Source organism: Lissotriton helveticus, chromosome 3_1 (assembly GCF_964261635.1).
Source record: "Lissotriton helveticus chromosome 3_1, aLisHel1.1, whole genome shotgun sequence".
NCBI classification, from domain to species: domain Eukaryota; kingdom Metazoa; phylum Chordata; class Amphibia; order Caudata; family Salamandridae; genus Lissotriton; species Lissotriton helveticus.
The window spans coordinates 1230051572-1230065928 of NC_136061.1; the positions used below are offsets into that span (position 1 = coordinate 1230051572).

General features: G+C 46.6%; 1 protein-coding gene across 1 annotated transcript in view; it reads right to left on the minus strand.

Annotated features, from left to right (window-relative positions):
* LOC144824232 (uncharacterized) overlaps positions 1 to 13602 on the minus strand; it is a 67184-nt gene extending 53582 nt beyond the window's left edge. Inside the window, exon 1 of the mRNA XM_078683378.1 lies at positions 12384 to 13602. Coding sequence (XP_078539504.1) covers positions 12384 to 13602 — 1219 coding nt within the window. The remainder of the gene's footprint in view (positions 1 to 12383) is intronic.
* Between the last annotated feature and the right edge of the window lie 755 nt (positions 13603 to 14357).

Sequence of the window (14357 nt, forward strand, 5' to 3'; positions counted from 1 at the left end):
CAACACAGGCCAAAGCTACTTGTGGCTTAACAACGTACTCAACACAACTGTGTCATTACCACGAGTTCCATTACGATGCAAGTCATTACAACAACTTGCTTTAGGGAAGCGTTGGACTTTGGAATAGTTTAAATTACTATTCCAACTCAAGTCGGTGTATCAGTAGGGAAGGTGTTTGACTTAAAATCCTACACCAGCCATACACTGCATTCCCTAAAGCAAGTTGTTGTAATGATTTGAAGTAATGGAACTCGTGGTAACAACACAAACATGGTATTGACTGTGTTGTAAAGGCACTACATTGTAATGCCCATGTTGTAATAGATGTTTCCCCTCAAAGCACAATGTGGTCATCACAGCCTCACCACCTCAAACCCCTCTCATGCCATTGCCACCGCTTCGCATCACTGCTGGTGGTGGCCTGCTTCTCCATGCTCAACTCCTCAGGATTGGGGAAAGTTTGGCAAAAGCTGTTCCGGGTACCGCAGAGCCATTGGTTAAGCAAATACCAGTCAGATCTAGGACGCAGCTTTTTCCGGTTGAGTGCGAGCCTGTACCATTTGCTTTACCTTCCTTCAGTACCCGAGAGCGTCACATCCACACGCAAAGCTCTAGTGCATGTGTCTAATAGCAGAGTGCATCCCCACATATCACGGCCAATATTCTTCCAGTTTACCGGAAGTGTGTGAACCACATCTCAGAGGCATCAGCTGCCACTCGGGGCATATTGTTCACCAGGCTCCCTTTCGACACTAGCAGGGATTACAATTAAACTCCACCCGCTGCAGTTAATCTCACTTTCACAGCAGCCTTTGTCTAGTGGCTGTTTCAAGGATTCCAAGTACGGTGAATACTACTCTGAGTGATGGCAGAGAACAAACTCTGGTGCTTTACCATAGGTATGCATAAATCTGCAGGCTCTGGCCTTTAATCCTACTCACATTAGCCTAAAAAGATTCCAGAAACACTAACTAGCCTTCCAACAGTAATCGATTGAGGTCATTCACCTGTGGAGGCTGTAAGCCGCCTGACACTAGGCTTTCAATATGTACAAGCAGAGAACGGCTCGGGACCAGGGTTCAATTCCCGACGCGGCAGGGTCTTCGACCAGGGTCAACGGACTCGATAATTCTCGCCTCAGTGCCTACTCTAACCAGGGAACACACTCGGTAACTCTGGGCATTAAGCTTGCCTCATCTCTACAACGGCCCCCCACAGACGCCGGGGATGCCTGGTTTCACCCTGGAGATACCCAGAAAGGGACCATCTCACAGGGAAAACCAGGACGGGTTCCCCAGCGGTCTACAGCGCCAGGACACTCGAGTAGAGTAACAGTGCGCTTTACAAGTATCCCACATTTACATTTACATTTACAAAGAGCTTTCTTAGCATTGGGTGGTGCATAGCGTCAAAAACTGGTAACGGTCCTCAGCTGCGGCCCGTGCAGGTAGGAGCAGTGGGGCCTGGTGGGGGTGATTTCAACTGACGACCACGAGGGAAAATTAAATAAATATTTGATTTTCCCTCGTGGTAGTAATTTGAATTCCCACCCCACCCGGCCCCACTGTCCCACCGCTCTTACCTGCACAGGCCGTGGCTGACAATCCTTCTACCCACCACTTGCGTTCCGTGCCATGTTTAGAGTGTGGGAATTGTGGTTTGCCCTGTTGACTCCGCCATCTGGAAACTGTTCTCAGTGTACCTTATGCACGAGAATGGTCTTAGAGGGGCTGTCCTATTTAAGGCAGATCATAAGACACCATTCCCACCAGTGTAAACCATTGTGATCCAAGACAAGAAAAGTCCAAAATGTTACCCTTGTGCAACCAGAAATGTTCCTGTGTGGGGAACATTAGCTTTATTTTTTTATGAAAACACACTCGCATATTGGTGTTCCCTCTTCATAGAAACCAAATGCTGACGGGTCCACCATGCCAGCATGTTATGATGGCCCTGCCATGACAATTTTTTTCCATCCAAAATGGCTCCTGCAATGAACATGGGGCCTCATTTATGAGAAATGACGCATTGCTGCGTGAAAGCAGCGATGCGTCACTTCTCAGTGCGCACTCCTTGCGACATGATTGATGCATCATATTTACAGTATGACGCATCATGTCGCAAGGAGTTACAGATACGTCAGCATTTCTGACGTATCAGTAAGCGCAAAAGTCACGCATTGCTGGGGTGTGTCACAAAAGTGACGCAACTCCAGCAATGCGTCCTTTCACATGGGGAAAACCCCATGTGAAAGGGCTTGCGTCAGTCTTACGCCTGCTGTGAGGCAGGCGCAAGATTTTGACGCAACAGCATCCTAAAAGTGACGCAGTGAAATCTCATAGATTTCACTGCGTCACTATTACAAGGCTTTTTACGGGGGAACGCCCCCTCTGCATACATTATACCTGACGCAGGTATAATGTAGCGCAGGGGTTTACAAAGTGACGCATCTGCTTAGATGCGTCACTTTGTAAATAGTGCGCAACAGGAGGCATGTTTTACGCCGCTGATGCATCACAAAAAGTGACGCATTGGAAGCGCAAAACTGACGCAAGGCCTCATAAATGAGGCCCATGGAGCAGCTTTAGAGAACAAGGCAATTCAATCGACAGAAAAGTCCAGATGCAGAGGCTGGCAATGACTGAGCTGGCACCTGCTCTGTCTTTCCCACACCTGCCTTATGCCAGTTGGCTTGCTGAAGTCCAAAGCCTGAAATATCTGCAGTCTTCGTGGCTGCATCTCTCATATCCTCCTCTCTACTGTGCGAGCAAGAAAGGGTTAAGGAGCCCCATTGCTCCACAGCCTCCTGGGGTGCAGTTCAGAACTTGCAATTTGCATCTGGTAACCTCTTGGTCATTCCGCTGCAAGATCATCTATCATGGTTTGTTTTAGCTGTTGTGATAGCGCTATTTATTATGCAAAAGGCTCGTCCTCCTACTTTCTATGAATACGAAAATGACTATCAAGCGTCGTGGCTAATGGCGGCCGTTCCCTCCATCTGACGCCTGAGCAGTGGTGGGTCACTGCGTACAGTATTTCACGAGGCAGAATAAAATCACTAATTAAAAGTAGACAAGCTTCAGCGTTTGGCGCTAACTGCACACAGGCAAGCTGAGCTTGTGGTGACAGTTGTTATGGCTGCAGTGGGGAAGCGAAGACACAAATGGAGCAGGGGAGGTGCTCGCCTGCAGGTGTATAGTGTGCAATAATTAATGGACTGTGAGCTTCCTTGAAGCAACGGTTTGCAATCATGACCAGTACTGAACACCTGCTTGCAGTGTGTTAACAGGCGACAATTCGCAAACAAAACGAGCTGCAGCTGTGGTGAGTAAGGTGCTATTATTCTGTAGTGTTAGACCTATGTAATTTATTTGACTTCCAGTTCTTATGCCTGCTGACACATACATTGAGCTGTGCCGCAAATCACTCCATTTGCTAGTATCTGCTATTCCACACGTTCCATTGAGATCGGCATTTTCAGAACGCTTTCTCACTGTGGCTAGACTTTCTCACTACTAGCCCACATCTTGAACACATAATGGGATCAAAACCTGTGGCTCAGCATTACCTCCTCGTCCGTCTTCCTGGATGCAGTCCTTATGCAGGTGATACTTCTCCTTTCTGGCAGACCCAACTCCCTAGCTGTAATACAAAAAGTTCTCCCAAGATGGCCCCCGTTACCCAGGAGCTACCACAAAAGGGAGGAACTAACAAAGCACTTCCTGTAACATGCCATGCCAAAAAGACAACAGTAAAACAGGAAATAGCCAACCGCCAAGCCCAGGCGTGAGGGTGGCACTCAGGACTGCACCCAGGAAGAACAGGACTAAGAGAAATGAAGATTACCGGTAAGTAACCAGGGCATTCCTGATTGCCAGGTTTTGACTGGCTCACAGGGCAATTCGGCAGTGCCTGAAGGGCTGCTTAGACATGTCAGTGTGTGGGACTCTTTTTTTAGGCTGTTTGTGGGCCTGTTTTATTGTCTGCTGGGTCATTTTTATTGTTGATTTCCCTGATATTTAAAAAGCATTGCCTGCAACAAGCTCAAATCCACGCATTCTTCCATACTTTGAAAAATCATATATACAGTCTGTCTTTACAAGATAAAATTTGCCGCAATTAACAAATATGGGCCTCATTTTTTAGCTATCTAATTCACTATCAGAAGCCACATTTATTTTAATGCCCGGACTTATTTTCTGTCCTAGTTTGACACTGCTGGGTACTTATTTGCATCTTCTGGGGTGGAGCTTCCGTGGCCACCATTGATGTCCAATAATAATCAAAAATCTCTGTTCTGGTTTCTCTGTCGCTTTTCAGAAAGGATACGTCAACACTGTTCTGAACCTTCAAAGACATGCTCCCTGGATTTTGTTTTTCAGAGCTCTTCCTGGGAATCCCTTGCATGTAGCCAATCCTCGTTCGTACACTTACTTTGGAGCTATGCGTTGAAACTGCCCATGCTTCTTTTGTAGCAAACAACTTTCAGTTCATGAGCTGCCATTATGTAGCAAATCGAAGGAGGTTCTGAGCTGTGGTTGTTTTGTGAGCTAGGCATGATTTTTGATCTTAGATCTACTTACATTCAGAGAAGTAGCATGAACCCCAAAACCAATGGCAGTCCAGCATGCCCACTACGTTAGAATTCTGCAATGGCCAGTGCAAGGATTGGGGAAATAATTATATTCAGATCTAAAAACAACACAACCTTTTACCTGAGGAAATAAAAGAGACAGAAAAGACGCTCCCAATATGGATTAATTTAGATCAATCCAACCTGGCACCCACACTGGAACAAAAAATGTGTGGGCTAAGGAAGAAGAAACTGCCAAGATCTAACTGACTGGCAATAAAATGGAAGAAAAAGCAGTCCCTTTTCAAATGCATTCTGTGTCTATTCCTGAATGAATGAAACCACATCAATGTCAGCAAAATTACAGTACATACTGGCTAGATACTAAGGTAGAGTGCAAAGATACTAATTGACCAATGACAGAAACATGAGCAGAAGGGCCAGAATCCCTGGTTACTGGCTTCTTTTCAAGGTGTGGACAACCCAAACAAGTCCCTTGCATGGTGGGCTGTGGGCTGCCTGGAGAAAGAGTAACAGCCTGAGAAAGAAATGGGATTGCTGAACTGCATTCCCCAGGAAAGTGTCTGTGTAGGCATGAGCACAGCAGTCATGTGACTGAGGAGGCTTGTAAAGGATTTGAGGCCTGATCTAGAGTTTGGCGGACGGGTTAATTAATCACAAACGTGACGAATATCCAGCCCGCTGTCTTACAATTGTATTACATCCTATGACACTTGTAATACTGCGTACGGGATAATCATCACGCTTGTGACAGAGTATCCCATCTGCCAGACTCTAAATCAGGCTCTTAGTTCTGACCCTGCAGGAGGCCCCTGGAGTGTCCTCTATGAGAGAGGGGCTGCTTTATGGAGTTAACCAGGATGCTTGTTTCAGGTTAAGGGAAGACCTGGCTTGGCAGTTTGGGCTGGACTGTTCCCATGTGGCACAGGGTCAAGACTGATTTGCATATAGCTGGGTCTGAACTGAGGTGGCAAAGTGAGCTAAACAATGATGATAGATTCAACCCCAGATCTGTGACTGGGGGTGAGTGTCTGAAAAGTTTTAGCGCTCCATCCATCATCTCCTTGTGTTTGCTCTGTTCGCCCAAAGTTAGCAGGGTATGCCCAGACGTGGGTCCCTTGCTCACTTTGCCACTGGATTCAAAGTAGCCTGACTGATGAAGGGTCTTACCCAGAAACTGGTCCCAGGATGCTTGTTTCCGGTTCAGTGATGACCTGGCTTGGCAATTTGGGCTGGACTGTTCCCATGAGGCACAGGGTCAAAACTGATGTGCATATAGCTGGGTCTGAACTGAGGTAGCGAAGTGAGAAAACTAATGATGATGGGTTCAACCCAGATTGGGGGTGAGTGTCTGAAAAGTTTTAGCGCTCTGTCCATCATCTCCTTAGGTTTGCTTTGTTCGCCCTAAGTTGGCCGGGTATGCCCAGACGTTGCTCACTTTGCCACTGGATTCAAGCTAGCCTAGCGGATGAAGGGTGTTACCCAGAAACCGGTCCCAGGATATTTGTTTCTGGTTCAGGGAAGACCTGGCTTGGCAGTTCGGGCTGGACTGTTCCCATGAGGCATAGGGTCAAGACTGATTTGCATATAGCTGTGTCTGACATGAGGTGGTGAAGTGAGCTAAAGAATTATGATGGATTCAACCCTGATCTGTGACTGGGGGTGAGTGTCTGAAAAGTTTTAGCGCTCCGTCCATCATCTCCTTGTGTTTGCCTTGTTCGCCCTAAGTTGGCAGGGTAGGCCCAAATGTGGGTCCCTTACTCACTATGCCACTGGATTCAAGCTAGCCTGGCTGATGAATGGTGTTACCCAGAAACCGGTCCCAGGATGCTTGTTTCTGGTTCAGGGAAGACCTGGCTTAGCAGTTCGGGCTGGACTGTACCCGTGAGGCATAGGGTCAAGACTGAATTGCATATAGCTGGGTCTGAACTGAGGTTGCGAAGTGAGCTAAAGAATGATGATGGATTCAACCCAGATCTGTGACTGGGGGTGAGTGTCTGAAAAGTTTCAGCGCTCCGTCCATCATCGCCTTGTGTTTGACCAAGCCTATAAGCCTCACTGCGTTGCATCCTCAAACTGCATGATATCTCGAAAATATTCTCATATTCCTTAAATCCGGCATGAAAAACTGACCTTTAACTAAAACTTCTGATTACTTTCTCTTCTTTTTTCTTCTGTCTTTCGAATGTCCCTCCCCTTCCCTTCCATCTTCTGCATGCCTCTTCTCTCTGCACAGAACCTAACCTGACACATGCATTTTTGCCTTATTCTCTATTGTAGTATGTCTGCAAATTGCCCACAACTCATTTACAAGATCACAATCTCTCCTCCTTCCCCTGACAGTCATACCTATGCAACCGAACAATACCTAATCTCCTTTAACTCCTCGATTAATCTCACCAACCACGTGCTTAAACTCACACACACCACCACTAATGATCACAACTAATCCCTACTAATTTAGCCCAGCATAAACAAACTGGAATGGCTGCATGGAATAGTTGCATGAGCACACAGGGCTAATCCCAATAAGTAATAGTAACCAATACTGGATTAATCACTAACCTTGGGTTCCGGATCAGCGTGCTGCCTGACTTAAAGCGCTTCAGCCCCTCATCAGGGGTAGTAAACGTCATATTAATGCATTTACAATTACAAATTCAGACCAATCCCAAATGACTCACTGTGTTGTTTGCAGAAAACCTTAAATGTGTGGCACCTGGCCAGTATGTCTTGCTAGTTCTATAAGATTCAAAAACTTACTACAGGTGTTATTTCAAATTAACGTGTTCTTCATTTGTTTTGAAAAACAATATTATACTTCTACAAAAGAGATGTCTCAAACTTTCTTTAAAATAAGTAGAATTTAGAGCACCACTTAGGGGGTCGACATATTTTTATTGGAATTCCAATAATACACATAGATGGTATAAATATGCAGCAAAACTTTAGTCATTTTTTACTGCAAAGTGTTTTGCTTTGCATTGTTATGTAGAATTCCACTTCACATTTCATTCTAAACCGGTCATGAGGCTAAATGATGGTAGTGCATTGGAAACTGCAGAAGCTATTTGAGATACATCTATTGATTGACAATAGTTATAGTAGGAAATGCATATAATTGACATTTATTTAATACACATGTACTTAATATATAATTTGTTCCTTAGTAACAGAGTTATTTGATTACTTATGCTTTGATAAGAATATGGAGTAAACTTTCAGATTTTTTTATTGACTACTATTCGAACCAATGTGCTATTGCGCAATGTTTTCATTAAAAAATGTACTGGCAATAATGTATAACAATGTTGTGCAGCAACACGGCTGCTGTGTAGCATGGCAAATTTCTTTTTTTTTTTTAAATGCTACGATGCAGCCAATGCGAATGGGTCTTTTAGCGTTTGAAAAAAAGGTTCATTAGCGCTGGCCCCATCATATTGCTTTAAAAAAATTATTTTTAGCTGTGTGCTTCTCCATCCCCTTGCCTGTCCTCCCTCCACACCCATGCTAATCTCTCCTGCCCTCACTCTCTCCCATGAGGGAGTGGTTTGGATGCAAGGAAACAAGTAGGAGGAGAGGGTGGGAGAGCAGGAATTGGGTGGGCAGAGAGGACCGGCGAGAGGAAATGGGGAAGCAAACCAAAAACAGAGTGGGAGACGCTAGGGCACACACATAGACAATGATGGGTGGGCCGGAGGGCAAGCACACGGACAACAGTGGGTGGGCAAGAGAGGGTAAGGCAAGCACATAGATGACAGTGGGTGGGCGGGCAGGAAGAATACTGGGGTAAGCTCATGTTCAATGGAGGGTAGTCCAGAGGGGCTGGGGCGAGCACACATACAATTGAGGGTGGGTAGGAGTTGCTGGGGCAAGCACACGGACAACAGAGGGTGAGAAGGAGGAGAATGTGGGAGGAACATGGTGTGGAGAGAAGTACAACAAGCAGACAGCTGGAAACCTCACTCTCACAGACTGCTCACATTTTAAAAAAATGCAACGTCTGAAAAAGCAAGAAGTGGAAGGATACAGCAAAGTGTCCATGCTCCAGGGAGGGATAAACCTAAGAAGAGGAAGGAAGGCCTAGAGAAGCTGGTGAATTGGAAACGAGCAATGACAGTGACAATGAAGCCCAGCAATGGTAAGTAATTGGCGGGCTGCAAACCCACTGTAAGGTAACAAAATGTCTTGCAACAGACAGGGAATGTGCTGCCTGAGGCAAGACCAAAAAAAGCCTGTGTAAAATCTACATTTAGTACACCACCATTGGTGCAGTCCTTTGCAACATCTACTGTGAAGAGATGATAGGTTAGATTCTGTTTCTTTCCCTGTAACTTGCTCTATTGTTAAAAATGTACAGTTGTTTCAGTTATTAACACAGAAAATGTAGATTTTCCTAGTATTTATGACGGAAAGTCTTAATTTTATTAAAGACACGGAGGCGAGTATTATGCCTTCTTTTCTTGCTTTATTTTAAATAGCAGCAAGATAAGCAAAGAACTACAAATACCCAGAAGGCCCAGCAGAAAACTACTGGCCAATGGGGATCGAATAAACAAACAATGGACCAATCACAACCAGGGTAGTATATATGGCCATCCCTGACCACACGAAGTCCTCTTTTCTTGTGCGAGAAGTCAAAGAGAATGCATAAACAATGGAAAAATAGAAACTAAAATGCACACAGTCATAATCCAAGCCAAAATATCCTGTAGGAAACCCAAGACTGCAGGAAAACGCTGGAGGAGAGTCCCCGATGAAGAAAGAACATCCACTGGAGCAGATGCAGGTTCAGTTGGAGGTCGGTGGTAAAGCCGGAGTTCCTAAGGGCGGGAAAAACAGACAGAATTAGTAGAATAGAGGTGGGATAATACTCGCCTCCGTGTCTTTAATAAAATTAAGACTTTCCGTCATAAATACTAGGAAAATCTACATTTTATGTCAAGAACGGAGGCTCCTATTATGCTTGTTCAAAGCATATTAACAACAACAGAAGAAGCAGAAACAACAGGTTTGCAATAAAACGTTTTGAAAATAGCATCATTAGACCAATCTGCTGATTTCAGGATATCCTCCAAACGAGAGCCTGCCCAAAAGGCTTTAGAGGCCATGGCACCCCTGGCCGAGTGTGCACCAAAAGCAGTAACATCAATGCCCGCAAGGGACATGATCCACCTCACCCAACGGGCTAAAGTGGCAGAGGACACAGGGAGATGGGGTTTACGAAAAGAAATGAGCAATTGCGAATGAGAGGAAGACCTGAGACCAGCAGTTTTTTGTTCATAACTCTTTAAACATAGTCCAACACAAAGTTGGGGCTGTGAAGGAAAATAAGGATAAAACACAGATTGTATATTGGTTTTGGTACGCCGGTGAACCTGAAACAAAACACCAGAAGGTGAAAACTGTCTGGAAGACAAATCCAAAGCTCTGACATCAGAGACACGTTTGATTGAAATTAAACATAACAACATGGTAAGTTTGGCTGACAACATTTTGAGAGAAAGAGCATCATTTGCAGGCCATGAAATAAACAATTTGAACACCAAATTAACATCCCACAAAAAGGAATACTTAGCCAACGGAGGTTTTGAAAATCGAACTCCACGAAGCAGGCGACACACCAAAGGGTGGGAACCCACAGGCTTATTGTCAATAGGACAATGATTCAAAGAGATAGCAGATCTGTACAGATTAACCGTGCGATAGGACTTACCCGCACTAGCTTCGGAAGCCAAAAAATTAACCACGAGGCTTAAAGGAGCTGAAAAGGGATCGACAGACCGTTCCATACACCAGCTTGCCCATAAAGACCAAGCGGACTTGTAGGCTCTGGAGGTGCCAGGGGCCCAAGCTCTGCTGATAAAGATTGAAGCCTCCTGTGAAATGAAGACGTCAGGCGCGGAAGACCGGAGATCCTCCAAGCGGACAGAACTAGAGATCTGTCCAGAATCAAGGCGTGTGGAAGTCCCTGAGGATCTAGCAGGAGATCTTCGCTGAAGGGAAGCAGCACCGGAAAGTCCACCGCGAGCTCCAAGAGAGAGGGGAACCAGATTTGGGCTTGCCAGAAAGGAGCCAGGAGAACCAGGGATGTCGACTGACGACGAACCTGGGCCAGAACCCTGTTGATCATTACGAACGGAGGAAACGCATAATTGAGAGACAGAGACCAATCCTGCAGGAATGCATCCGTCGCGAGAGCAAGAGGGTCCGGTCTCCAGCTGAAGAAACCGGGAAGTTGGGAATTGAGCCGGGAAGCGAAGAGATCGATAGAAAAGGGACCCCATTTCTGGGAGAGAGAAAGAAAGACAGAGGGAAGCAGCTTCCAATCGCTTGAATCTCGAAGGTATCGAGAGTGCCAATCTGCGATGGCGTTGAGACTGCCCGGGAGATATTCCGCTCGGAGAGATAGCTTGTGTTGAAGACAGAAGTGCCAAAGGCTCTTTGCAAGTTCCGCCAGCGGTTTTGACTTTGTGCCACCTAGATGGTTTATGTAGCGAACCGCAGAAACATTGTCCATCCGAAGGAGGATGGAACAACTTGCTTTGTTTTTTGCCAGACTGCGGATTGCAAAGGAGCCTGCCAGCATCTCTAAACAGTTTATGTGCAATGACGACTCCTCTGGAGACCATGTACCTCCAGTCGAGATTGAACCACATCGGGCGCCCCAACCCGACAGGCTGGCATCTGATTCTAATACAAGATCGGGGGCCGTTGCAAAAATCGTTCTCCCGTTCCACGCATCTAAATGGTCTATCCACCATTGTAACTCGAGACGAGATTCTTGGTCCAGCTGGACAAGATCCGAGTACGCCAAGCCTTGGCGCAGATGATGAATCTTCAAGCGCTGCAGAGCTCGATAGTGCAGAGGTCCTGGAAAGATCGCTTGAATGGAGGCTGACAGAAGGCCTACGACCCTTGCAAGCGAACGAAGAGACACCTCGGAAAGGCGAAGAATTTGACATAATTCCGACCGAATGGCTGGAACTTTGGAGTTCGGGAGATAAAGAGATGCCGTGGAAGAGTCCACTCGGAAGCCCAGAAATTCCACACTCTGGGAAGGGACTAACATAGATTTCTCGGAATTGATGAGGAAACCCAGATCCAGAAGGAGGGACTGAGCAATCTCGAGGTGAGAAAGAAGAGTCTGCATGTCGGAGTGCATGATCAAGATATCGTCGAGATAAATGATGAGACGAATACCGAGGGAGCGCAGATGGGACACCACTGGCCTCATCACTTTGGTGAAGCACCAAGGAGCGGAAGAAAGTCCGAAAGGAAGAGAACAAAATCGGTAAGTGACGCCGGACCACTGAAATTGTAGAAATTTGGTGTGGGCCTCGTGTATAGGAATTGAAAGATATGCGTCCTGTAGATCGAGCCTGACCATCCAATCGGATTGGCGTAACGTATCCCTGAGATGGAGAATGGTCTCCATCTTGAAGTGGCGATAAACCACGAACTGGTTGAACCACTTGAGATTGATGACTGGACGAACTTTTTTGTTCTTTTTTCGAACCAAAAAGAGGGAGCTTAGAAAACCTGAGGGATCGAAGGGAGCGACAAGGATGGCTTGTTTGTGAAGAAGACTTTGGATCTCCTGTGAGACTAGCAGAGCCACGTCTGCGGAAAAAACCAACGGAGGAGGAAAAATAGACTGGAAAGGCTGAGCGTAAAACTCGATGAGATAGCCTTGAACGGAATTGAGGACCCAGGGATCCGCCGTGAGCGCGCGCCACCTGTGAAGAAAAAGAGCAAGACGTCCTCCGATAGGAGGGGGAGGGCTCACCTTGGTAGTTGACGTTGTTGTTGTGGGCGCGGAAACCTTTTTGTCCTCGACCCCTGAAGCCACGACCTCTTTGGGGGTAGAACTGTGGCTTGAATTCTTGAGAGCCGGAGTTGGCTGCGCCTCTGGAACCTTGGTTCGGGTAACCGCGGCCGGAAGAGCGGTTCCTGCCTCTGCCGGCCCTGCCAAAAACCCGAGGGGTAAACACTTTTTTGATAGAAAATTGCGCTTTGTCTAAAGAAGCAAAAGTGGACACGTAACGGCTGAGGTCCTTGACAAGAGAATCGCCAAACAAAAGGCCGTCAGCCTTGACACCCGGATCCTGGGTAGCTAGGTTGGCCAACTTCGGATCCAATTTGATCAACAGTCCTTTACGGCGCTCATGAGTGATCGCTGCATTGGCATTACCTAACAGGCAAAAGGAGCGTTGAAGCCACAAAGAGATTTCCTCCGGATCAAGGTCCGAACCTTCCAAGCGGGCCGTCTCCGCCATATCCAAAACCCGGGCCAAAGGGCCCACAACATCCAAAAGCTTGTCCTGGCAAGTGGACCAGGCTTTATCCACACCCCTGCGGGGATCCTTGCCAAACTTCGAGAAGAAAGTAAGAAGGGGTTGATCAATTGAAGGGGTAACGGTGACATGACAAGGAAGGGAAGGTTTTGGACACTCAGACTTGAGCTTAGCACGAACAGACTTGTCCAAAGGCAGACGGAGCTTGGAGGAGATGTATTCACCCACATGAGGAGTGGGGAACCACTCAGTAGAATTGGGATGTCTGATAGAAGAGGGGTCAAACATAGGCTGGCCCTCCGAATCCAAAACAGGTTCAGACGCAAAAGCATCCAATCTCGCTTTCTTGGGGGAAGGAGAATCAAGCAAGTGAAGTAAACCAGTCGAATCATCTGTGTCACCCATATCATCATCATCATCATCCGTGTCAGGAATTGTATCAATGACCAGCTTCTTAGGAACCTCCACATTTTTTGTCTTAGATTTACTCTTAGACGTAGCAAACTTTAACCCCTCCTTGCTAGGAGGCCTGGGAGGAACCACGTCCTCAACCAAATGCGAGGAGGCCTCGCGACCCAACAGTGACACTTTTTTAGGCAGAGAAGTGGAAGGAACCAGTTTACGCTTTCTGCTATCCCCCGCAGAATGGGCCAAAGCTTTGGTCATGAGGCTTATAAGGGAATTTTCCATGTGTCTGGACACACGAGACATAGAAGCCTCAACAGCAGTCTCCACTGAATTATTAATGAAATGACTGAGGTCTGACTTGAAAGCTTCGCTTTCCTCATTATCCAGCTCTGGAGAGCTTGTATTTTCCATTGCAGCAAAAACGGTAGGGAAAGGGTTAAAGCAGAGAGGAAAGGGGGCGGAAACGGGCCGGAATGGCAGGGAGACACTCCCCTGGGGGCGGACACCGCGTTGTGCAAGCAGCGGTAAACACACGAGCAGCAGGGAGCCACGGAGCACTGTGAGGGAACAGCCGGTAAGGCGGGAAGCGTGCGCAGCGGGAGAAACCAAGCGCTGACACACGCGAGGGGGGGGGTCCGAAAACGGGGCAAAATCAAGTCGGAATCAAGGCCGACCAGCCAGAAGAGCGCGAACGCTCGTAAAGCACAACAGCAATTTTTGGCAACAAACGGAGCATAAATAAGACACAGCCAACGCAATAAACGCGCAATAACAGTGAAATATATAAGAGGAAAAGAAAATGCGACTTATCTTTCTGCGTAGCAGCAAGAAAAGAGGACTTCGTGTGGTCAGGGATGGCCATATATACTACCCTGGTTGTGATTGGTCCATTGTTTGTTTATTCGATCCCCATTGGCCAGTAGTTTTCTGCTGGGCCTTCTGGGTATTTGTAGTTCTTTGCTTATCTTGCTGCTATTTAAAATAAAGCAAGAAAAGAAGGCATAATAGGAGCCTCCGTTCTTGACATAAAATTGTTTTCAATCAAGCCTTTTATGAGT